The sequence below is a fragment of the Pempheris klunzingeri genome, chromosome 14 (genome assembly GCF_042242105.1).
Source record: "Pempheris klunzingeri isolate RE-2024b chromosome 14, fPemKlu1.hap1, whole genome shotgun sequence".
Lineage (NCBI taxonomy): Eukaryota > Metazoa > Chordata > Actinopteri > Acropomatiformes > Pempheridae > Pempheris > Pempheris klunzingeri.
This window is the reverse complement of record NC_092025.1, coordinates 16,659,145-16,686,357: the sequence shown is the minus strand read 5'-3', so window position 1 is coordinate 16,686,357 and position 27,213 is coordinate 16,659,145. Positions and strand designations below refer to the sequence as shown.

Here is a 27,213-nt window from a genome sequence, read left to right as displayed (position 1 = left end):
AGAGTCTGGTGATCATTCTATGTTATTATTAATATAAAGATATTGATGGGTGAGTGCACGTTTAAATATGAGGTGTAACTTTTCAAATTAAAAGCTCAAAAGCTTCTTTAAGAAACGTTAATGACATTTCTTAAATGAAATTGGAGACATTTGACCATCCGTTCTTTAGATTCCATCAATCATGGTTCATATAAATTGAGATCATTTGGTTTCTCTCTGATATGTCAAAAGTAAAATACTCAGTTTGCATACCCAAAGCTCAAAGAGAAATACTGTAAAAATGTGACTGAGATTGCCTTGTTAAAACTCTAGATGTTTTGTAGTTGCACAGTTTGATATGGGATATACTGTATGCACTGCACAGGCCTGGAGATGTCAAGTATGAATAATGAATGGTAAGAAAGCAGAACAGGTGGCAGTGCTGGAGTTTGTTAAGAATCGGCCGATGGTCAGCAGATGTGGCAAGCTTTGTGAAGTAAGGCACGCTTCGTTTACTTTATACAGGTGTGTATGTGTTTGCGTCCCTGGCTTTAATCGTAAAAGTATGTCCTCCATCCATAATCAAAATCCTGTCTCGCTTAAGAGATGCACTCATGAAGTTTTAATGCAGTGAGACCCAGACTTGCTTTCAAGGTTTCACTGAGCTTTTTCAGGCTCCGGAGCAGTAAGAAAGGTGCTATTTTATGGAATAAATCTAAAAGTCAATCATAACCAAACAAAATGGCTGCTAGATGTATTTTGATTTTCACTAATGGTACACCCAAAATGTTAAAGTGTGTATGCGACCGATGAGAGAACTACCATGCTTTTACATCAATTTAAAATTCAGTTTTTGTGGAACCATGCTGGCTATTATTGCTTATATTAAACATAAAATGTTCTCTATTCTAAGCACTAATTTGCACTAATATCCAAGCAACACAAGTCATTTGCAATCTGAAGTAGCGTGATGAGTCACATTACCCTCTGCTCGACATGACTGTTTCTTTTTAACTGCTGAATTCTTATGTGATTTGGTGGCTGCGAAAAGTTCTCCGATTTTCTTAACCCTATACGGTCACCACGTTGTGAGGTGTTTCTGCTGAATTTATGTGTGTGTGGACATGCACACATGCATTCATGACAGAATATGCATGATGATTCTAATGAGAGATTGAATGCGCGTGGCGATGTACGTGCTGGTGTGCAGGTGAAAAGACGACATGAATACAGGGAACATAGCTTATTTATTCTTTTGGCTGAAAGGCTGGAATTCAAGGTAGGAGAGAAAAAAGTGACTTTTAAAGGTCGTTGTCTTTTTACGTGATGGATGCAGAGGAGGCTACGATGATGAATGACTTCTGCTTGGTGTAATAACTTGTGACTCAGCACCATAGCTACTGACCATAGTTTCATCGACACCCAGACTACAGTTTGAGTGTGTGTGTGTTTTGGGTTTTTTTTGACTCATCACTGCAGCTGGTGTGTGTTTTACCGTGTGTGCACGTTTTTTTTTCTTCAAATCTATTTAAGGGAATTTCTTTTAATGCAAGTATGGAATTAAATGGACCCGATGAGTTGAAAAAGAGTTGTAAATAATGCCAAGCAACAAGGCAAATACTCAAATGTGTCAGCAGATTGCCAACCAGGCTTGCCACTATTTTAGCTGTCAGGAGCTAATATATTGCTAATGCAGCATTCGAAGAAACCATTGAATGACTTGTCTGTTTTACTGTTTTTACTTTTTCTCTTGTATGATTTTCTGGATTAATGACTATATTACACTGCACTTATATGGGGATTCAATGTTGATCTGGTGAAGCTTTGTTTCTTCTATACTATTTTACTAACTCATTCTCACAATACCCTTGGTCAAACGTGTGTGTTGATTTGTGATAATCATCTTTAAATTTGTCATCCAATATTATTTTCAGTTTCACTGTTGCTCCCTCCAAGGCAATGCACTGTCTTCAGCCTTTATTAGAAGTGTGCTTGCTCGATGCAAAGCTGCTCCACAGTGCACAGTGAAGGCAGAAGAACCTTTCTGTTTGTTTGCAAATTAAACCTATGGGATATGACGTGTTTATTACTGACCTTTACAGGTGCCGGTACGAATGTTTTTGAACTTTTCACACAGTCAGGCTAGCTAAACCCTCCTGCCTCCAGTCTAACTCTGCAATAAAACCTTACTTCCCAAAATGTCAAGGATTTCTTTAAACACAGAATCCTATTTCAAAATGAATGTCTGTGCAGATGACCCATTTGGGTTGGACCTATCATCTATGTATTGATCTCAGTCATCACACCAAACTGTGTCTATAATTTTAACAATTGCAACACTGCTTGCCTGCAGTTAATAAACTCCTCAGAGCACCCAAAACAAAACATTCATCACACTTTTGGCTTCTTTGTTAACTACACAAGTTGAGACCTAACATGAAATTAACGTACGCTCAAATTTACCTCTTGGGTGACTCACATTCAATCCAGCTGCTCATCTCTCTCCTGGCATTTCATAGGCGTTATAGGGAGTTAATTTCAGAGCCTAGCATGATTGGAAAAATGAGTCGAGCATAAAAACCAGATGAATTCTGGTTTGAACTCCTGGGTGGGATTAACATATTTTCAACAGTGTAAAACTGGGTTTTCTGAAAACTTGATGTTTATGCATTCCTTGCCGTCCGTGCATGTACGATATGAGGTTTAAACGAAGAGAGGAGTGCGTGCGTCAGCATAATGTGTGTGCAGTGGTAGACATCAGAGAATGCATAGCAATGAGTGTTGCTGTTTTCATGTGCATACATCAGTTTACGTAGGGGGTGTCGTGGACGTGCACATGCATGAGTATGTTGTAGATGGTATTTGAGCGTGTGTGAATGTGTGCGTGCGACTGAATCTGCTAAATTTGCAAGTCGTATGTTTGCTGCAGCTGCTTTAGCTTCTCAGGTCTGGTAGTTGATAAGAAAAGTGTGCATGTGTGCATCTGTGTCTGTGTGTGAGTTGCTTTGCCAGTTGCATGTGTATTGCCTGGCGCTGACACCATCCAGGGCCTCATGGTTGATCTAGTGTGAGTCTGCTGTCATCTCTCTATCGACTGCCTGTGCAGCCGTTACTTATTGTAGTCATTCATCAACAGGTCTCTCTTCCTGCCTGTCTGTCCGTCTGTTCTACTTGTATACCTGTTAACAACCAGGAGAGCTTTCCCACTTTGCAGCAAAGTAAAACACTAAAACTACCTCTTTGTTTGTCTCTGACACATCTGTTTTTGTCTCTGCGTCTCTCTTTCTTGTGGCAATAAATGGCCTTTGAGTCCATGTTACTAGTGTTCCAAATTACTTGATGATGGTCCTCCCATAAACTCAGATTGAAACCTCAAGCATAATGCTGGTATTTTTCTATATTTTTCCTCTTGTCAACAAATCCAGCGACAAACAGTGAAACCGGAGTACATAGTGTATTTGTTTTCAGTCATGCATGGATACACATGTAGTGCTCTGGTGTGTATTCAGGGCAGCAGGATAGTGTATCTGAGGTTGACTCAAATTAAAATGCAGAGGTGATGTTCATTTGTTTTGAAAGTGTTTGATTTTTTTTGACAGTGATGGAGGTCTATGGCACAGAGCAATAAGCTGCACAGACACTACTTGTTCGATGGATCAGTTCATTGTTGGTTTTGGCCATTCCATGTGGCCATATGTAGAATATCACCATACTCATGCTTTACACCTTGAGTATTGACATTGATATACTCTGCGTACACTATAGCTATGAAGACTCTGAATCTGACCTGTTATTGTTCGTGATTCTTTTCAACCCTGAGCTGATTCTGACAACAAGGATAAATGAACTTGGTTGCATTTCAGTAGTAGAAACTTGAGTTGAACAGGTACATTCAGTGTTTGTGTCTGCTCCTTGCATATCAATAAGGAAGTCCTCAAATGTGACACTCTGAACTTTAAGCTGAAGTCTTTCTCTCTCTCTCTCTCTCTCTCTCTGTCTCTGTCTCTCATATGTGTCTCTGTACAGAGTTGGACAACCCAGAGGCCAGAGTGACAGAGATCCATTCTCTAGTGCACCGACTGCCTGAGAAGAACAGACAGATGCTGGAGCTGCTAATGAAACACTTGGCCAAGTAGGTGAAGAGATCACACACATGGACAACAGCAGGCAGTTATTGTAAAGCTACGAAAAATTATTCAATTTTAACCATTTCTATGTAGTGGTAATAGCAATAGTTAACCCTGTCGACTCATCTCCTCTTCTTTTTCTACATCCACATTGCTGTAAAGCCCTTAAGCTTGATTGCTGTTGTTGTCCATCCTCGAGGAGGATTAGGGCTCTGTGTAATCTCTTGACCACCTGCATTAAGACAGTATGTGCTTAAAATAGAAACCCATCCAAGTGCGGTTACAAAGCCAGATCTGTTTCCTTGACTTATCCCCTGTAGGTTAAGAGGGGTGGTCTTTCTATGGATTCCAGTGTAGGAACTATCATGGCTGCAGCCCATAGAGGACTACAATGATAATTTGTTGGTCAAAAGATGTCCCCATGTTTAGGTAAAACTGGGCTTAAAATAAGTTTTCCATACATCCAGTTTGACTTTTAGTATAACGCAGGATTAACTGGAAACAGGTTCTAAATCATTTTTGATGTCGTTGAAAAAATGTTATGTCACACAAATAAAAAAAATAAAAATAAATAAAAAACAAAATCAAACAAATGTATCTCAGTTTTCACAGAGGTGACAAAATATCTTTTAATCAACAAAAACCTCAAATCACTGCTCACTGGGAGTCAAAAAGATGCCACTCACTGATTGGAATTCAGTGTTTAACTCAAGGGCATTTCAGCAATTCAGATGCTGATAAGCACCACAGATGAATAATTTTCAACAAATCTGTCGCGAGGCTCCTGCAAAGATCACATTTTTTCTTTCCCATTTTCCCAAGCCTTGGCTGCCACACTGGGAGGTTTTCATACAGTATGCAGGCAACAGTATACTGTATAGACAAGAGGATTTATGAATCAAACAAGTTGTCTGTCTGTATATTACATAACCACAAGCTGCTGCAGCCCAGAAGCAAAAAAGCAGGGCATGACACTGTTGGCTTATGTGTAATTATTCCTCTAATGCAGCTGACTGGCATGGTGTTTTCACTCTAAACCCGCATCTAAGCCCTCTGGCTTTATCGGGCTTTTCTTCAACAGCAGCGGCATGATATAATGTGTGACAAATGGGACATCAGCCATGTTTATAGAACACGTAGGCAAGTGAAAATGCAGTTACATGTATTTTTGAGAACATGCACATCTTTATCTGGGCTTAGTGGATTACACCTGCTTTATAGGTTGAATATTGATATTGATAATATTGATGATATTATCATTTTAGAGGACGCAGTTTGTGTTTCTGCTGGACTGTATTGCATTGTACGGAGAGGTGTTTTTGTTATTTAGCTCTGATTAAAGATGAGGTGGGCAAAATAATAGAAACGCGTAGTGGAGAGAGAGAGTGCCAGTCAAGGTTATTCACATTCAGCGAGATATTTTTACTCTCTGCCTCCCTTGTTTTGCAGATTTGGGGATTTACAAATCAAATTTCTTGATGTATTGCACTCCGCTATGAATTTCTTGCCCAGTCTAGCACAATCATTTTGAAATCAATGACACTTAACTGGATCAAAACATGTTGCCAAAGACACAGAAAATTAATCTCCTTTATCTTTTTTTTTTGTCAATTCACCGACTCCTGGTCGATGGCAGCTGATGTTGTTTGTTACTTGTGCTCTGTCAGTCTTTTCTCAGGGCTCTTAGTATTTCTCCGACACTGTACAGTGTTGTCCACATCTGCCACATGTAAGGTCATGAACCTCTCTCCGTTTTTTTGGTTTTGTTTTTTTCTTGCGTTGCGTGGCTATGTGCAGAAGTACTCCAGTTGCGCGAGTCCCATTAAGGGAGTTCTAGTAAGGGAGTCCTTCTGGGATGCTTGTGGTGGCAACTGTTGAATTGATAACATCTGCCTTGTTCTCAGTTGGGGTGGAACTGCTATTTCCAAGATCAGTAAAGAACGATCAGACTCAGAGATATGGATAATAAGGCCATAAAGCAAGACGCAGAATTTGTCTTGTCTTATGATTTTCCTGGCAGTTATAGCACTTGAATACTTTCACCAAGGAGAATTTATTTCTTCCATGAGGGGAAGGACACACACAAATTTGGAGTTCAAGTATTTATTTAATTTATTTCATATTTTTGGTGTTTTATGAGAAAATTGACTTATGCCCACAATTTGTCGGTTTCACATTTTCTCACATTTTTCCCTCTATTTGCTTTTATGGCAACCCCCCCCCCCCCATCTCCTCACAGTGTGGCCAATCACCACCAGCAGAACTTGATGACCATCGCCAATCTGGGTGTGGTTTTCGGGCCAACTCTGCTGCGCCCACAGGAGGAGACTGTGGCAGCCATCATGGACATCAAGTTCCAGAACATTGTAGTAGAGATCCTCATAGAGCACCATGAAAGGGTAAGAGTGTGTGTATACACATTAATAAGACAAACAACAGAGTTTGGTGATGTGGCTGAGGATCATGTGAATCCATCTATTTGTACAAAATCCGTAAGAACAACAATTAATAAATCATCTGAACGAGCACCTGCTACACACACACACACACACACACACAATAACTGTATATACTCTATATACACTTCAAAGCCACTTTCCCCTTTAGATCCAAGCAGCTTATTGGCAGGCCAAGCTACTTACAGATGTCACCATGGCGACAGACAAATCAGCCCGACTGTTCGAGACCATAGTATTGTGGACAAACACGGTACTTTCAGCCAGGAAACAAATCATTAGACACATAAAACACACCTGTGTGCACGCATGCATTTACACACGGACAGAATAAGTGCGTGTTGAAAGAATGACACACACTTACTGTGCACATGTGTTAATCTTCTGCTTCCCTTTCAATGTGCAAAAACAAGGCAAATGCAGTACAAGTACTGTGATAGAGCAGCTCTGAATCCTTAAAGAAATTCTATCGCAGTCGTCGTCCCGCTGCCTTCTTCTTTACAGCTGCACAATATATGACAGCCTGCTCTTTACATGTTTGCACTCTCTGCAAAAAAAAAAAAAAAAAAGATAATTAAGTCAATTTTTCAGACATTTTGTTCATTCCTCTTTGCAGATTTCAGCCTGAAGCTTATGTGAAGTGCCTTTTATTCTTCTTCCTTGAAAATATAACTGTCTCTTTGGATGAAAAGATTTACTTTTGATGTAAATGGTATTGAAATGATTTTTTGAGCTTCATGACATGCTTGTGTACTGTAGTGAAACATTAGCAGGTTTCACATGATCCTCATCTTATTGCGCTTCTGCAATTAAACAACAAGAATGGTTAGAATGGGTTCTCCAGCACTCAGATCTATATATTTTTTTCCCCCCTATTCGTTCCTTGAGTCGGGCTATGGCTGTGTAGCTGGCGGAAAGTACACAAAAGCGATGATAGATCAATTGATGTGGGGGATGGTGATGTTTAAAAGCTGAAATAACAGTTTAATGCAAACAGAGTACCATTATATGTGAACAAAAACATCAGGTTTGAAAAAAAAATAGAGATACGTAATTGGTGAGTGGGACAAAAACTTGAATCGCAGTGCGTGTATACTTTTATCACAGCATGGGATTTTTCTGCATCGTGCCTAATTGTGCTTCAAGGAGTAGAAACACATTTTGGCAATGTCACGATCAGTGCCACAAATCTTAGACCGAAGCCCACAATGTCCCCTGCTGTTAAGTTTCTGCATATGTAATTATTCCTCCTTCTACACAGCAGCAGGCAGCTTTGTCGCAAGGTTTAGTAACCTCTAAGCTGCAAAAGTTTCAATTCAGTAGCATGGATTCAGGAATTAATATTAGATAAACTCACATCACATCAGCTCACATATTGGACCATCTCTTTTTGTCAACTGAGAGCAAGAATTGTTAACCAAGCATGAAGTAAATCATATAACCACTTGTGGTTTAGAAGAACCAAACTTGTGCCGTTTTGTTTTTGTTTCAAATCACAGTCTTATTGGCACACAAGGCATATTGTTGCAGGGGTGCACGTGTTTTTGCATGTTAAGCACAACCCTGCTATCACTCTCTCTGCCCTAAATGTGATAAGATAAGCCGAATTGCTCCGTAGTTGCATATGAGACCATAAATTGCTAGGCAGCAGCAGGAACATTGTGTACACTTTTCATTTTTTAGATGCATATTCTGTGTCTTTGGCTATCCTCAGACGTGACTGTCTTCTTTGCCTTCTTTGCAGATATTCAGGGACATGCCGAGTTCTGCAGGCGGTTCAACCAACATGCAGCTCAACCTCTCCAGGAGGAGAAGCGCAGAGAGTAAAGCACCGTCCTGCAGCGAGAGGCCTCTCACACTCTTCCACACACCAACACATTCCCAGAAAGGTGAGCCGAACCTTCTCATTTGCCTAATAAAGGTAATAAAATGCATTAATTGCTTTTTTTTCTTTCATTTGAGTTGGTTCACTCCTGTTATGTTTTGCCATATGGTGGATTTAGATAGAAAAGGAATTCTCTTTAACCACTACTTTTTTTTGAAAACCATAAACAACAGGCTGACAGTGGTCAGGTTTGTGTGGTTTTAATACACGAGGCAGCACATCAGAAGAAACACTTTCAAAAAGGACTGACAACATTTTTCTGGCTGAAAACACAGATGACTTTGTAAATCTATCTTTATTCTTGAAGGTGAAAAGAGGAACAGCGTTGTCAATGCCACAGTTGTTGAGCTGCAGCAGCCGGTTTCCTCCTCGGCCAACTGTAACAGCAGCAGCAGTAGCAACAGCAGCAGCCAAGGTCGAACCCCGAGACACAGCCTGACCAGCAACGACGGAGAGCCGGACAATCGGCAGATCCGGCCCAGCTCACTGTGAGTGGGACAGAGCGATAATCAGAATATGAAAATTATGTTTACAAAGTTAAAAATTTTAAAAACAGAGATAGTCACTGACTGAATAATAGTAATTAAGATTTATTTATTTTTAGTAGTAGAAAAATAGCTCAAATATTTAAAATCAATGCAGTCTGACCATGTGGTGTTTCTCCCTCGTTATACTATCAGAATTATTTTTCTGTGCCATAGGAGAAAGAAAAGCTTTTGGATGTTTGGTGACATAAAATCCATGATCAAATTTGTTTAAACTGATCAGCACCTTTGCTTATAGATGGCAGCTCAAGGTGCTTTTTACAAACAAATGTGAATATGAAAAAAAAAAAGAACACAAGACCTCTCTCCATGCAAAACGGTGATGCGAGTCCCCGGTTGACTGGTGGAAATTGTGCAGCCATCGGCCAATATCGGATAGTTTGTAAAATGTCCTATTGGAGCCGGTTAATCGGCTAAACCGATCAATTGTCGACATCTAATTTGTACACAAAAAAAAAAGACAGATGTGCCAACATTAACTTCAAATGCTCTGACAAACACATGGGTTCAAAAATGTACACACCCACTTTTTTCATGCACACAGAAATTCACAGGCACACACACACACACACACACACACACACACGTCAGCACACACGTCAGCACATGCATGCATATGTGGCAGCTAAGAGCTGAGAGAATGGAGCTAAACTCATACTGCACCAATAATAGAAGACTGTGTCTACCTCCTCTGTATGAGGAGACATTTAATATAAAAACAAGTAAGCAAAATCCCTTTCATATGCATGCATACATAAACGTATCATGCTGCAGTTACATAATCTAGTCACATTTTTTCACAAACTATAAAAAGTTCCTGGCACATACGGTATATCTTGGATTTATCTCACACAGTGTGCTTTTCGGGCTGTCTCAGTATCTAACCAGCAGTTCATACAACTGAAACCAAAGACTTAACTTAAACAACAATATTTTTACAGGTCTCGACGAGCCCCTCTCCCTGTGAGAAGTACCATATATTTTCATACAAACACTGAGCACACACTCCCTGAGGTTATTAACAGGCGTAAACACACACACCTGCATATGGAATTCACAGTGACATGAGGCTGAGCACGTGTAACACACACACACACACAGTGTCTTCAACTGTCATACATCTTGTTAAACCAAGAGAAGATACAGTAAGCACTACCAATCATCTCATTTACCAACACAAGAGTGACGGACCTTCAAGTACGGCCTGTCACCAAGACGATTGCACGTCGCCACTGATTATTTTCTCCCTCTGTCTTCCCGCTGCCACCGCCACTCCTCACACTCACACTGTCCTTCATCTTCGTTCTTGTAATCTCACTGATAGTTTGTACGTCCGACTTTTATTTACTTACTCTCCTCTAGATGTGACTTCTGTGTCACTGTTGCTTCATGCTTTTCCTTCACTGCTCCGTATGTCTTTTTCGCAACTGGAATTCCTGTCCCGAGGAGGTGATCATATCTGGGAATGAACGACCACAGACCACAACTGTACATGCACGTGCTGAACTGTAGAAAGGAACAGTGTGCTAGTCACGACATTGTTTCTGCTACAGTAAAGTCCTCTGAACGAGTAGCTAAACACACTGGTAGAACGTGTCTGTACATTTTTTTTTTTATACATCTTCTTTAGTCCACCTCGGGGTGTTATACACATAGAGAAGAGAGATGTGTCATCCACAGCTGCTTGTTGGTGATAAGGAGGTGGGGGGCAGTAGAGAGAGGGCCTGAAAGAGATATTCAAGAGCGTCAAGACCAAAAGGGAGAGAGAAAGGTGCTTCCAGAGAAGCATCTTACCATTATGTGTCACATTAAAGAGGCACTTAATGACTTAGATGAACAACCAAGGTCATGACAAGGCACCTAATGGTGCATGAAATTATGTTTGCAAGGTTCTGTCGTTATTTTCTGCATTTTCTCCCCCTGAAGTGATGTTTGTATTGGATGTTGTGCTGTCATGTGTTTCACACATGTGGTCCCTTCATATATGTGCATGTGTGATCAAGGTGAAATGGATTTCTCGTCGTCATCTCTGCCCCAGACAATTTAGTCGTTAGCGTCTTGTAATTTCTAAGATGGAAAGCCTTACGGTCTTTGCTGTTGGATTATGGCTCCATTTTACTTTGATGAAAAAAGAGCAGCGTGTGGTCAAAACACACAGCCGAGGATTTTATTTCAGCACTCCGTGACCAACTGCAATGAAAACATGACGCATTGGGTGAAGGAGAAAGTGTATTTCCAAAGCTTTTTGGGTGAAGTAGTTGGTGAAGTGTGAATCTCAAAGGAGCTGCAAAGGCTTAGATAGAAACGGTTAGATTCTCAAGAGTGTGCCAGGTTGTCCTTTTAAAGAAATAGTTAGACAGCGTGGGGAGTTTGTTGCTTATTCAGGGTCAAATGAATGAATGAATGAACAACCCCTTTGATGACTGCAGGATAATACATTTTGTGTAAGAGAAATTAGATGAAAATCCGAAGAGAATTATCAACAAATAGTTTGTGTGTTGTGCTAAAATCTTGAACTACAGGACTGATGTAGGACAGAGGGCGGGATCTTTTGGCATTTTATTAAATTAGATGATATGTGGCTCTGAGTTACTGCACACTCTTTAACTCCCTCTAATTTACCCTTAAAATCTAGCAAAAATGAAGACAAATGATTCCGGTGGATAAAAGAGGTGAACTTTGGGGCTTCTGGAGGCTCTCTCTGGTCTACATGTATTCACGGCTCAGGGGGCGGTTCAGACCTGCTGGTTACAGATTATTGGAAACAGATTTAACCTCATGTTTACATGTGCTTTAAAGACATGCCCACACGCACAAACACTCTACCACAACAGATGAGATTATTTTACAAAACACATGATTCTTCTTTTCATACCATACCGTGTACAAATGGTTGGAATATTTTTAGTGCGCAGTGTGACTTTTCTAAAATATTCTGAAAGGCACATGGAGCGTTCTGATGGAGGTTTAAGTTCCAGCTGGAGTTTATCTGAGGTCAAGAGCCAAAACTGGCAGCTCTTTCCATAATTTGGATCATTAGAAACTAAACATCAGTTCTCATTAAGGCTCTTATAACGCTGAAGAACTGAAACATTAACTATAATGAAATTATACAGTGGAAACTCACATCAGCTCAAGCTGTAAAATTTAATGTGTAAAGGGATAGTGATTTTTAGAGTTGACTATTAGTCGAAGTAATACTTTGTCTTCATAGGGATAATATTTTTTAGAGTTGTCTATTTCAAGTTCACCCAGACCATGAATACATGAAAACTACTTTTTACATTGTGATAGTGACACATTAGTCTTTATAGTACATTGAGTACCAGTATTTGAAGATACACACCCAAACAGTTGAGTTATGTATTTTATTTCTATCACTATTACTATTGAGTTGTATTATGGGTAGTGTAGTATACAACGTTTTTGGATCTTCATGCATACAAGCAACTCAGTCAGAATATCATACCTTTGATTTTGACTTTTTTGTTGTAATGTTGCCTCCCCATTGTACTGTAATGAAAGTGCATATACTAAATTGCAATGCCCCTTTAGATCCCTGCAACAACAGATGTTTTGTTTGCAAAGATCAAGGATCAATAGTTATTACTTTGAACAAGTAGGTTTCTCCAGTAGCATGAGGATGCCCGACATCTGATTCATTAAAGCCCATTTACAGGATAATATGGCTCAATTTTTCAACAATGGGTAAACGGAGTCTGTCTGGGTGGACTGACTCAGATCCCAACTCAGACCGTGTTTTCTAAGTCTCCCAGAGCCAGACATTTTTTTCCAAGAAAAGCCAGCCTCATCACAGACAAGAGAGTGATGCAAAGGTCAGAGGTTAACAACTGGGCCTTCAAAAGCCCCGCAGTCCACTGAGCCCGATGTTATTTTCAGTTTTGGCACCTTGACTGCTGGTCAGGGTTTTATCTTTTTTCAGGTGGGAAATTCCTCAAGGGCTCTCTTCACTCATCTTTCAAAATATCTCTTTTAAGTTCTCTCACAAACAAATCCCATACCCACGATTCTTTCAAGCAATTCAGGAAACAAGGAAGAAAAACAGAGAAGGAAAAAAAACGAAGTCAAAAAAAGCAGAAGGGGCTGGTGCGCTAATGTAGGAGGAGTGAGCTGATTGTTTACCACGTGACCTCTAACACACTTCAGACAAACATTTGTGATAAATATGACTGCCAACCCCGTGGACTTGACCTTGAACCTGCCGTGCTAAGGTGAAAGAATAAATGACAAATGCCTCTCTCTCTGTCTTCCTTGTGTCCCCAGGGGAAAGTCCAGTCATTCCTCCTGTCTGTTTGGCATTTGAAAAGCAATAAAGGCAAAAGAGAAGTGAAAAGCAAGCATTGGTTGGAGGGCGATTAGAGAGAAAAAGATTTAAAATTGAATTACCCACATACACATACACACAATAGAGAAACTGAAAAAAACTCTATTGTGAGTTGAACATTTTCTATGAAACCTGTCATGGAAATATTTCCTCCCCACAGCATGACATCTTTTTACGCCAAGTAATGTGTCTGCTTCTGCTGCTTCTACTAATGAGCTGCTTCTTTATATTTTCTCTCATTCACATTTTATATTTTTCATTTTTTTGCCTTCAGCACAATCCAGACATACAACTTGTCTCTCTCACTCTCATACTCTTAGATCTTCAGATATTACACTGAGCACTGGCAGTTGCTCGTGAAGGATTCAACTTAAGTTTTGAAGTAGGATTTAAAGCTGCAAACCTGATTTTTTTAAAAAAAAAAAAAGAAAATTGAAGTTTTTGATGTCTTCAAAGGCATCAGAGAGCCTTTAGTAGACCTCCTGAGCGCTCCAATCTTCACCGGTTACAGTTTGCACCAGTTATGAGCTCCTTTAATATTGACCACCACCTCAAGTGTCTGCTGCTGTTACAACCTGATCCATTTGGACGATGATAGTGAAAATTCTACATCAACAGTCAAAATCAGAATCACTAAGCAGAGAAATGATCCAGCAAGTGAGTAAGCCTTGATATTCCTACTGAATGAGTATAAAACAGCTGCTTTTGCTCGTCAGGTCTGTTGTTTGTTTTACCTACTACTGTAAACTCCAGTGTGGCCAGTGTCTAAATAGTAGCACTAACGAATAAAGTGTCGCTAATGTAGGACAATATAGAAAATAAAGAAAAACAAAACTGTGCAAAGTCTGTGCTCTCATATGGTACATTTAGCATAATGCGCATTTCCACAGCACTAATTCTATCAGTAGACATCGTGGTGTCCTACTGAGTTTCTATTTTCCACATTTTATCCACGTAGTAATTCCAGTTTTTCCAAATTAATATGAAGCCATAAATTAAACGTAACACTTCCTGTTAATTTTCTACATTAAAAGCCTATCATTAAGGGGAAGGCTGTAAGACTTAGAATGTGAAAAACTTGCTGGAAGTGCTGTGATAACATCGATCCAGAAGAAGAGAAACTGTGCGGTGGAAATGCGCATTATACTGAAATGATCAAGACAGCTTGGAGGAAGGTTTTGAGAATGCATTAGCCAGCAAACAGGGGACAGTTAAAGGAAAGAGAGCACCATTTATTACCCAGTCTAACTTCACTAACCACTTTCCTGTCCTCCATATTGCTATAATTAACAGCGTCTTGCTCTCATTGCGATAACAGAGACATAATGCTGGGCTCAGTGACAACAGTAGCAACTAAAATTTATGATGCTCATTACTGAAATATTTCGGAGAGCTTTTTACACCCTTGTGTTTTTTTTGTAGTCCAAACTTGATATTTGCCGGTCATGCAGGTCATGAGGATTTATTTTGCAAACTGCCTTTAAACAGTAGATGATACATTCCTACTTAAGGGATCTTCCCAAGGTTGTAAACCTAAACTGTATTCGTCACCTTTAAAAAGAGACGGGAGGCCAAGTTGAGAACAGAAACGGCGTGCTGTTGTTGCAGCGCAGCAGCACTTGATGCTTTTTACAGCTGATAAATACAGATACACGTCATATTGGTGGCAAACACTTTTTCACTTTAATTTGAGATTGTTGTTATTAGTATCAAGATTGTGGAAATAAATAAATAAATAAAAAGCTTTCACAGATCGTCTATAAATTTTGGATGCACGATTGAAGGCAGCTTTCACATGTGACTTCGTGAACTGATGGATTTTCAGGTGGAGGAGGGAGGGACAAGACATCAGTTTAATTAAATTGGCTGTCAAATGTGTGTGATGGGGAGACGACGCGTGAAACAGATTATTTAGCTTTTTTTCCTGTTGCATTTGTCTTTTTGAGACATTTAGTCTTTCAAAAGCAGAGGAAAGAAAACACCATTGATTTATACACTCAATCGAAATATCCTGATTGTCCTGATAGTCTCTTCCAACAGCTCTGCTGGAGGGAGGGAGAGAAGAAGAATGGCATAGACGGAGCTAGATAGGATGTAAAGACACTCAAACAGACGAAGCAGATGAGAGAGTGCAAGCAGTGAGTGACAAATAGTGAGAGAAAGTGGATTGATAATCACTCAAACCGACAGTTTAATAAATAAGTAACACAGCCAGACCTTTTGCTGGTTTTTCTCTAAGTTGGAGGTCTAAAAAAACAAAACACAATTCAATCAGAAATGAATTACAAAAAGGGAAATGCAGAACCGTGTGGTGAAAAAAGCTACGCTAGTAAAAAAGTGTATTGCATAATGCTGGATTGAGCTCGTTTATTCAGTCTCATTCTAAACAGTAAGTATCACCCCATTAGGTATTTGTTGTTCAGCTCATGTCAATGGCAAAAACACGATTGGTTTATTGGATTTCATCCTCTGTGACTGATATCCAGCATAGATCGGAAACGGTAGAGCTCCATCTGCATAACATTCAGTTAACAAACATGAGATTGTGTTGAGAATTTCAAACCAAGAGATGCACAAAATGCTGTCAGTTAAATCATCCGTCAGAAAGATCCATAACAGCCACTGAGTGGACCTTGTGGTGAAATTGCTGTGACAACTGCCCTTTCCAAGGTCAAGAATGAACTTTCCACCTCAAATCCATCACGCTGTCTTTATTTCTCACTTGGCAACCACTGCACTGATACCACTGCAGAGTTGAAGCCAGGATTATCTGCAGGAGTGCATTGTTGGCATTGGTAGATGGACTTCTTACAGCACGTGCACAGCAGATACATTTATCTCTTCTCCTCTTTGTGTTATTGAATGAATGACGGTGTTAACAGTGGTTATTTGAGTGTTCCTAAAAAGAGACGGACCATGATTATCCCAACTCTCGCCTTAGGATATAGCAGTGTCACCATGGTAACCACATTTCACGTCATCAAAAAAATAGAAAATGTATGCTATAAAAAAAAAAAAAAAAAAAGGGGCCCTGCTCTGAACGAGTTGATGTTAGGTGTAGACTGGTAGATAAGAGAAAATGGCACTAATGAACTGTAAAATAAATAAATAAAACACCGGCAGAAGAGTCCAGTAACATTCTGCCTTTGCTGATCATGTGTGCACAGTACCTCTGTTTAATCAAATGATGCTCTTTAAAGCTGCTCTAATCAATATTCTTGTAATTAAAAATGGATGAAATGCCTATGCATAATATAAAGTAGTCACTCACAGAGACAAAACAATAGAGAATTTTTACCCTCGTCTGCAGTTCCCATCAGCACTAAAGAGCTTTTGAGCATCTTTTATCTATTTTTAGCTTTAGCTTTAGCTTTTCTGTTTTGGACAGGACCAAACAGCGGATAGATAAATGCAGAAAGTAGCTGGTGAGCATAGCAGAGCATTTAGCTGTTATGAGAGCCAGACATTTTTCTCAGGAGTTAAAGATCAAACCAGAGCTAAAATGAGAGTGACTGTTGGACTTGCACTCGCCAGGTGGTCTGAAATACAACTCCAAATGAATGCAAATATTGCCCTATATTCGCTGGATGTGTAAATAAACAACTGTTTGCTAGCACATAAGATGATGATATGTCAGTATTGTGATTCATTTAGTAACCAAGTGGCTTAAAAGTCTCCTCAAATTTCAGCGTGGTTGTTTTTCGGATTTAAGAAGAAAAACTTTTCACATTATTTCATTCATTATGTATCAAAACTCAATTTGACATGTTTGGAAAATAAAGATGTAAGCGGTTTGAAACTCCACCCACATGGCTCCAGCTGTGTTTAAGTTGTGCTTATGTTTATTTTCATAGCGCATTTACGACCACAGTCGACCAAAGTGTTGAACAGACTTAAGATACCAAGATAAAGAAAAGTTCCATTTCCAGTTCCACTTTCTAACTACTCACATGGCTGCTGGATACTTGTGTCAGCTCAAAGTTTTTGGACATCTTCAAAAGCTGAGACACAATTTCGAGAAATTGGTAAATGCCCGAAACTTTAAGAAATGTAATTTTCTTCAGCGCTCTGCTCTTTGAGAACGATCTGCTTCAACAAATTCACTCCCTTAAAACCTTTGAATAGAAATGAACGTCAGTGCAATTAGCTTCAATACTGTCACTTAATTCTTGCAACTAAATGGAAATGATTATAGTTTTTGAATCTCAAAGGTAGGAACCCTGCTGATTTTCAACCTTAAATCCATGCATTGGTGAACAAATCAGGAGAAAAAGCTCAAGTAACTGGTTTGAGGCCTTAGACAATGGATACAAATTGTCTTTGCTGTATATGACGATTGAAGCATATTATAATTTACACACATTTACAATTTGTCTGTGTCTGACAAGTGGCTGTATCCATAAATGTACAGTATACTGCATTATTTCGGTTCATATGGGGCAGAGCAACGAAATAATGGAGAAGCAGAGGCAGCAGAAATTCACTTGTTGTCGGCTGAAACATGTCGTCAGTCATGATGCTTTGTGAATGCAAAGTGTGGGCGTTCAGCTTCCTCATGACTGCTGGCCTTGCTTATGACAGGTTTTTCTGCAATGGCTGCATAATAACCTACGTCTATAAGCGTGTAGCCTTGTCTTTATGTAATTTGATTGAATATGAATAGATTTTCTATTCTTTCTCCCTTTATTACATGTCTCCGTTTTCTCATTCAAATCTTCAGCATGCCTGTGCATGCGTCTTTCACTTTCTCTAATTCTAGACCATCATTCAGCCTAAAGGGCACTCTGTGATGGACAGCAGCCTGTGTCTCATTTCTGTGGGAGAAACTGAGACTTGAATGCTCAATATGGTTCATGAGTGTGTGTGTGTGTGTGTGTATCTCTGTGCACTTTTCTATCCTTCCTGTTACCGTTTCAGGTATAAACACTCACCTTGGTTGGACATTTGGTTCTCATGGGGACCAAAACCAGGTCCCAATGAGGCAAAATGTCATTCCTGAGGTCCTGGTTAAGATTGGGAGTAACGTGTGAATTGAATTAGGTTAAGGTTAGGGTTAGGCATAAATTGGTTAGGGTAAAGGTTATAGAGACAGCAGCACAAACTTAGAAGCATTATATAGTGTCAACATTAGACTACTGTAGATATACACTCTTCCTTAAGTTGCAAAAAAAACAACCCAATATAACAATGTGTCATTACAATAAACAGATAAAGTGTAAATTGATTTTATCTTTAACCATGTTAATCCTGTCGATTTGATGTTACATGCTCCTTTGTCTCGAGACTGTCAAGTGTAGCAATTAGTTCATGTTCTGACCAGGCACCAGAATCCCATTGAGGCCGAGTGTGTGCATGGTGAAGTCCGCTACATGCTTCATTTGTTTCGACTTTGCAAGCTCCCTAAAATGTTTTCTTCATCCTGGCTATTAGCCTTCATTTATGCTTGTTATTCTAGTCAAGGTTGGAGCACATTAAGCGATTTGCATCACCCATTGAGAGTTACCATGGAGTCAGTTTCTCCTTGCAGCTAAATGATGTTGGTTTTATCTTTACTTTTTTGCCAATTAAACTGGGAGGTCTACTCTGCAGACTTCTTGTGTGTTGGAAAGCTATTACAAATAGACCTCAGTGAGAGGACTGCGAGAAGGGAAAACCCCTCAGTAACATAATGTCTCTTGGGGCATAATATCTGAATTAATATCAGTTTAGTTAAAATAGCTTTCCTTTGGTTTCACAATCCAGAGACATTTTAGCATTTAACTTTATGGCTCATTGTCTAGGATGGATTACTTCATCTTGGTTTTTATTTCATCCTGTGTTTCCAGGCTGAACCCAAAGAGTCGTGGCAGCATACCAACCAGGTATGAAAAATGCATCTTTATTTTAAGAATATCACCCTGGTCACAGCTGTTAACATCCAGAACTCTATGCTCATGAAAATTGCAATTTTTTTAAAAATTGGTATAATACTGCAGGTGCTATATATTGCACATTTTGTGTGTTTTTGTCCATCAGTGCAACATCTCCCAGCCCCACGTCACCACGTTCTCCCTCCTGGCCGATGTTCTCAGCTCCATCAAGTCCGCAGCCGACGTCCTCCGCCTCCAGTGACTCCTCCCCTGTCAGGTTGGTCCACATTGTTTGTGCCATTATTTAATCTCAGCGTGCAACTGATCAGAATTAAGCAATTACAACGCTGTAGTTCTACAGGGAAACTTCTGTCTCGGCCATAACTGTGTGCGACTGTGTGCAGGTGACACAGTGAAGAGAGGAAAGAAAAAGTAGTATATTTGTATACCATCAAGAAGTTCCACTTTTACCGGATGTGTTGGATTGCCTGGAAATGTGATTCAAGTGCTGAAGTACGATTCAGAAAATAACTTATATGCTTATTATTTAGCTTATTATTTGTTTAAGTAGCTCTGCCCATCATGCCAGCTGTCTGTACTGGCACCAGTTTACTTTGAATTCAAGAAAAAGCTCTTTCACCCAAAGGCATATTGCTGCAAGTGCCTTCCCTACTGCAGTGTCTGGAGCAAGACACAAGATTCAAGATGCTTTTATGTAATGGGCCATGACCTCTGACCTTTCCAATGAAAAGAGGGGAATTTAGAAGCTAAATTACTCCTCAGCGGATCACTGTAGCATTTTGGATCAAGGACACACCCTCAGCTATTTTTACACAGGTCAGGCAGCAGTCATTTTTATACAAGCTCCTGTATTTAAATAGGAATAAAAATGTACTGTAATCAGAAGCAGTTACTCAAGTCAAGCTTGGCGGACATACGGTGTCTGTCGCTACATAACAGTGTTTCAGATTTCAGGGGTCCTGGTGCTGATGCAGAAGCTGCCAGCAGCTGGTCTTCATTGCCACTGCTCTGCACCCTCTAAACCCCAGCCTTTCATTTGCCACTACTCTCTGCGTGGCAGTTAGCAGATTGTGCGACAGACCCTTATTCTGTATAAGCTACAGGAATATATATTTTTTTAATGACTTGTAACGGAAGAAAAAAACGTAGTTTTAAATTTGTAATATATGGCCAATGTGTGTCCAATAAAAAGGCAAACACCAGAGCTTAAAATCCGTAACTGATCACTTCCAGACAGTTGGACTCACGCTGGAAAACATCCTCTATCATTTGTGAAGATAGCCACTTGGCACTTATAAAACAGTTCGTATAAAGTAATGACCTGTCTGTGGTTTGTGTAGCTGAAGGTGCTGCGCTAGGTCTAGTTTGACATATCTAAATAAAGCATTGTTTCAAACTGAAAGCTGCCTGTCTGTTTTTTCCCTGAATCAGCCCAGAACCTACTGTCTGACTCTTACTCTCTCTGTTGTCTCCAGTATTGTGGGCAGGAAGGCTCGAGCGCTGTATGCCTGCAAGGCAGAGCATGACTCTGAGCTGTCCTTCATCGCGGGGACCATCTTTGAAAATGGTGAGTCAGAATCTGGACTTGCCAGCAGAAAGGAAAAAGGAAAGAATGTGGGTTCGTGTTTGTATAGAAACAAGCAATTACTGTCAAAACAAAAAGTCAGCCTTGGGAGATTGCTGGACTTCATTTAGCCTTGGTTTTGAATTTCATCATTGGGGTTGAAAATAATGTTTAAATTTATCCAAGCAGTCAAGGGATTTTGTCCAAGCAATTATAACTGGAAGGTTTTTAACACCATTTTCCCTTGACACCAATTTTTATAATGCAATTCCTGTTATTTCCCCCCAACGTTTTTCCTTTAGTAAGGCATGACATGAAAGAGGAAGGTGCGCTGCAGTTGTGTGAAGAAGCTTTAACTAGCTTTAGTTGACAACAGACCCATATATTGGATCCTATGGATTCAGGCTCCCACTAATTTCCTGCGAGATGTTAAGTGTATTTTCATCCAGTACCTTCCTCTGAAATAAGCTTGAATGTGCACTTGCTCTTATTGCATACTTCTCTAGAGAGTATTAGAGGCTGGCAAGCAGACTGGAGTCTAACAGATGCAGTAACTGTAAATCACATTTGCCTCTGTCTCTGTTTTTTTTGGCTCAGCTCCGCTAACAAAGACCAGATTTGCACAAACTTAATGATGATATAAACTACTTATGCCATACTTCTGCCGCTTCATTCCTTATCAGGCAGAATAACATTTGAATTAAACAGTTTTCATAGTCTGTGCAAATCTCAGAAGGGAAATATTGCAAGGATACACACACTGAGGGATTCAGTTTTTTGGCAGTTGACTCATGGTCTCTCAGATCCCAAGACCCTAAATGGAATTAGCTACATTAAGACTGTTGTGAGTTATGTAAGACAGAGCAGTGCCATCAGAGCCCTTTGGGTCAAAACGTGACCTCGGAGACATGGAATCCCTGTGAGGAACTGTGGTGAACACACAATTTACTTCTGCAGTCATGTTCCTTTTTAATTTCCTGTGTTTTAGCCGTATCTCGCTGAGGTCTTCATGCTTAGGGGTGCTTTATCCACAACCTTGCAATGTACTGCACACCACAGCAGCATAAGCAATCAGTGCAATTATGTTGCTTTACATGTGAAGCTCCGCAGTGTCAAGAGAGAGACGTTGGTCTACCACACGTTTGCATCCCATCCTCCTGCCAGAGTCGATCAACAGAAAATGAAATAATGTCGCAGCAGGTTACCGCAACAGAGAAATACTTGGGATTGTTGTGGGGGGTTTTCTTTGTTTGTTTTTACATAAAACAATACGCACAATTTCAGTTGTCTTACTATGAATCCCAGTGGTACATATGCACCTTTCTAAAGCAACCAAAGCCGACAAGTACTGCTGAAACGACTCCAATGTAGCACCGCAACTGTACAAAAACGTGTTGAGGGTACGAGAACGAATGGAATCAATGTCGATATAATGTATAATATGATATTTATAGTGACACCTAAATAAATCTTTAGCTGTTAGCATGTTCTCACCTTCATCTACAGTTGATGGAAGTAGCTCATACTGTAAGAAACACCAGGCACATATTTCAGGCTCAAGTATTAGCAGCTATTGACGTGTGATGTTGCAGATCTCTGGAAAAGGAAAAGAAAGCCAGAATCTGAAAAATCCACAGCTCACCTCCTGCAGCTCACCCCTCTCCCTTCTCAGTCCTAAACACTTCGGCGATATTGACTCTTTTTGATAAGTCTGTCTTCTTTTTTTTGGGTTACTTTGCAGTGTAGAGAGTTGTCCCCACTGCTGGAGTAGCAACTTTTTCTAGCAGGCCTCTCCGCCATTAGGCTTTCACCAACATCTAAAGGGACACGAACGTGTATTTGCATTTGTAGAGCAGCCAATACGAACGCTCTCTCTGACAAGAACTGTGATGTGTACCATCATGGGTTAGATTTTCTAAAGCCTGAAAACGGAGCCAAGAGGAGGAGCAGACGTATATTTTTCTCTCTGACCACTTGAATAACAATATGCTGAAAGGTTATTATGGAATTTTTGCTGAGTGACACCAAAAATAAACTGCCTACCCCAGCTTTAACCTCCACTCTTCCTCTATGTCACACTATCTGTACATGTGCTTGTGTACATGTATTTGTCATTTTGTTTAAGTGGTACATATTTATGGTTGTTTTTCCATCTATCTTGAGATGTTTAAACAAAATCAATGTTTCTCTTTCTTTCTAGTTCATGCCTCCAGGGAGCCCGGCTGGCTGGAAGGGACTCTGGATGGCCGAACAGGACTGATACCCGAAAACTATGTGGAATTTTTATAGTTCAGGGCCGAGCAAAAGACTTGAACTGGACAATACTGGACTGGAGTTGACCAAACAGGACTGTGGAGGACTGTAGATTTAAGCACAGGACTGAACGGACTGTTAGATCGTAAACTATACTAGACTGGAGCGTTGTTGATGAGGCCACTCTTGTCTTGACTAGACTGGGAATTGAAACTGGACCAAGCAGAACCACATTGAATGGATATGATGCAGGAATGAAGTGGAGCGGACTGGGGAGAGACCCGTGAATTGCACTGGAAAAAAAAAAGAAAAAAAAAAAAAGGCAAGTCCCACTGTGGTTCCGGCTGTTATTGGATTATGTGGATGACTTCCCAAGTCGTGGTGAAGATGATATGGTTATGAACCTGGAATGTGTGTGTGTGAGAGTGTGTGTGTGTGTGTGTTAGAGAAAATCATTTGTATAGATGAGTTGATATTTCTGAGCTATGAGGCTTGTGCTTTCTCAGCCCCTTGCTTTATTTCTATGATCTGCACTGCCATTGCTTTATCATCTCCTGTTTTCATCAGCCAGAAATAGAATCTTCTTGCGGGAGATGGTGGAAATGGTGACAGGGAACATAATACAAGGCAAGTGGCCTTTAACTTTGGACTTGCTACTTCACCTCCTCACTGTGCTATTTGAATGATTGCTAATCACATTTGGGGATGGAGCTTTCAAAGCCGATTTAAATGATTGGGTTTTGTTGTACAGCTGTAAATGTGTTTTGTTAGCACTTGCTGTGGCGATCCGGTAATTCCCCCGGACAAGACTCAACCTGGCTAATGTCTCAGAGCTCCAGTTCAGCAGCAAGAGCCCCAGGGCAGATCAGCACAGGATGAGGTCCCCTTGAAAACAGTTCGCCAAAAGGTCAGCCATGGGTTTATCCTTATTTGTAATGCCTCTCCCTGCAGAGCCCTCACAAAAAAATGTGAAAAATTTCAAACGAGCTCCACAAGCAGATCAGCGGTTTACAATGCAGCGTAGGAGTAACAACTGATTCCTCTGCTTCCGCATCTCATATATTTTGATTGTTGGAAATAATTGGATCCAGTGTCGTACATAGTGTGTTTGCACTATTTCTCATCAACCAGGATGTTTTTCACATCACAGAGCACCAGTGTTCCAAACCACCAAGCTTTGATTGATCATATGTATTTATTTTAAGACCGGGTCTGTTTTTTTTTTTGTAGTTTTAACCATCATGCGGATTCAATCAGTTGCTTTTCTGTAGATGCTTTTTTCAGCAGCGCGGAGTTAGTCTGCGTCGTGCATGTCATGACCCATCACAAGGGTCTTTTGTAGTCAGTAGATCTGTTTATATGTAGAATCAAAAAGACTGTTCTAATAATGTAATAATCTGCGAGGATGGATATTTACGCTTGGAGTTTACAGCCAAGGCTGTCGTTCATGAGGAAAGGAAGTCCAGATGTGTTTTTCAGAAACATTTCAAGTAACGAAAAATCATACATTTTTCAGAATGGTTCAAAGATGTATATGAAAGCTGGTCTGCTTTGGGGCTCCAATGAATATTCTTATTTCATCCTCATTTTCAGTCTAAGCTGAACTTTTTCCTTGCACCACTTGGTGAACGTTTGTATCAACTTTCCTGAAAAAAAAAAAGGTTTCCATTGAACTTTATTAGGACAAAATATTGACAGAACATTTTAGCGTTTTAACAGGAAAAACCAAATGGGAGAATAAATAAATTAAAAAAAAAAAAACTTAAATGTGAAATGAGACTACTTTGTTCATACCTGAACTTCTTATTTATGAAAGTTTTCTTAAAGGCGCAATCCTGAACTGTATTCATTTTGAGGTGTTTTATTGACATTGTAAATAGATACACAGCATTTGATAAGGTATAATTTTTTTTATGAAGTATGAAATTTTATATTTTGTATTTTTAGTATACTAACTTAATTCCTTAATTCCATCTTTGTTGTCCAGATTTTGTATCATTTAAGTCTATCTACAGCCTTAAATATTCTTTAAGATGTTTTGGTGAATTGAGAAGATTGTGCATAATTAAAGAGAAATGTTCAACAGCTGCAGCAAAGCTCTTTGATTCTTCTTTTGGATTTAGTGCCTGGCCTCAATATTCACACTGTAGGTGTATTCACACGTTGTAGTGCGTCCTTTGTAGCATGACTGCGGCGTTAAAGAAGTCACATAGCGATATTTTGGACCAAATTGAAGTAATTCCAATGGAATCACAGAACTTTCAGCCACAATCTTACACCATTAAACCACTGATAGCGCTGACCTTTGTGTTCAAACTATCATATATTCACAACCATCACCAAAATTTTGGCTCAAGCTACATTTTAAGAATCCAGAAAAGCTGGATGACACCTTTAATTCTTTCCTTAACAATTGTGTATAATGAATCTGTATTCTAGCCCTTCACTGTCCCGTACTACAGGAACTCAGGCTTTAAAGGAACAAGTCAGACATTTTGCACCCATTCAAAATACACCCATTCGCTTTTTTGCTGAATAGTTGAATTACTAACTTGATACCAAACTCATGTGTGTTGAGTCAGGAGGCAGTTAGCAAAGGGAAGCAAGGGTAAACACCTAACCTAGCTTTATCCAAATTTCACCTGCACACCAACTAACACCTGCACTGCTAACTATCATATTTCTCACTTGAGAATTTTGCACACAAATAGAAATGTAAAAAGGACGATTTGGGATCGTCCTGCTAATTGCTTCAGTGTAGCATCTCCACTGGTTGCTTGGCAACAACGTGATGACAGGAAGACTCTGAGAAGTCACTACGTCCTGCTGTTGTTTGGCAGGAAATAGTTCCAGCTCATAACCCCATAAAACCACAAATTGTTGTTTTTACATTTTTGATAGTGCACGGATTAAACAAATGAGATAAAACCTGTTATTTAGTGAGAAGTGTTGGTAAGTGTAGTTTTGAACTTTGGATAAAGCTGTTTCCCCCTGCTTTAGTCTTTCTGCTAAGCAAGCATAATTGCCTCTGAACTCTAGCTGGCTCTGACTAGCTTTTACATGATCCATTTTAGCCTTAAGTGCATGTAATTATCAATGTGGGGATTCTTGAATCCTTAATTCTGAATTCTTGAATTGTTGGGTCTCTCTTTTAATTAGTTTGGTTTAGATTTGCTCTTTACAAAAGCGTCTTGAGATAACATTTGTTATGAATTGGTGCTATATATAGATAGAGATTGATTGACTGATCGATTGCAAGATAATTTTCAGTAACTGAGATCTGAGGAAAAACAATAAAAACAAGTGGAGCTGAGCGTTGAAAAACAGGAAACTTTATTGTGTAAGATGTTTGAACTAAAGAATAATCAGTTCTTCTGAAGTTCCACTTTCAACCAGTGATGACAGAAACATCATCCAAGTTGTAACCAACACGATGCCAAATCCAATGTCAAAGAACAACACAGATAACTTAATTCAACATTTAATCAAATAGGTGAAAATATCGACACTGACTACAGAAGAGGTGTAATACAGAAGTAAAACAAACTATTGTTTTTTTTAAACAAACATTTTATATTTTTTGTTTGTTTTTACATTGGATTACATTTACATAACTGAAATACGAACAAAACAGACTTCAATGAAAGCCATAGCCATATATACCAGTGAAACATGATCTGCCCTTAATCTTTAAAGATAATATTTGCATGTATTTTATACAAAATAGACTTTATCAACCAGAATGAGGGTAGTGCAATTCTGTCAGGCTCTGGTAGATTTATTTTAACGCGGAGATTCAACATTTTTTTGTTTTGTTTTCTATTTTAAAGTGACCAGTAAATCCTCACAGGAATATAAATGAGATCTCAAGCCTGGACCTTTACAAAAGATACCTTTCAAATAAAATAAGAAGTAGTAGAAGTCGGATAATAAGTGCTACTTAAAATGTAACTGCTTGAATACTTCTGTTTGTTAAATCTTTTTCTCCTCCTCTGCTTTGGTCACTCTTACATAACACAAGAACCTCCTCCAGTCAGTCTCATCTTCCATCCCTCCCTATCTCCCTCCCTCCCTCATTTCCTTATAACTTTAAAACACAGTGAGCATTCATGTAGACTTTCCCATTGACTCGTAGAATTTACATTTACTTCACAAGACAAACATGTTTAACACTTCCTAATGTATTCAA

The 27,213-nt window shown here is 39.5% G+C and overlaps 1 protein-coding gene across 2 annotated transcripts in view; it reads left to right on the top strand.

Moving 5' to 3' along the window:
• Positions 1-24,785, top strand: part of LOC139213534 (rho GTPase-activating protein 26-like) — an 83,469-nt gene extending 58,684 nt beyond the window's left edge. For both annotated transcript variants that reach the window (XM_070844250.1, XM_070844251.1), the window contains 8 exons: positions 4,006-4,111; positions 6,346-6,505; positions 8,307-8,451; positions 8,755-8,935; positions 19,163-19,198; positions 19,353-19,463; positions 20,683-20,774; positions 22,972-24,785. In XM_070844250.1, the coding sequence (XP_070700351.1) occupies positions 4,006-4,111; positions 6,346-6,505; positions 8,307-8,451; positions 8,755-8,935; positions 19,163-19,198; positions 19,353-19,463; positions 20,683-20,774; positions 22,972-23,060 (920 nt within the window). In that variant the 3' untranslated portion in view covers positions 23,061-24,785. The remainder of the gene's footprint in view (positions 1-4,005; positions 4,112-6,345; positions 6,506-8,306; positions 8,452-8,754; positions 8,936-19,162; positions 19,199-19,352; positions 19,464-20,682; positions 20,775-22,971) is intronic.
• The last annotated feature ends 2,428 nt before the right edge of the window (positions 24,786-27,213 follow it).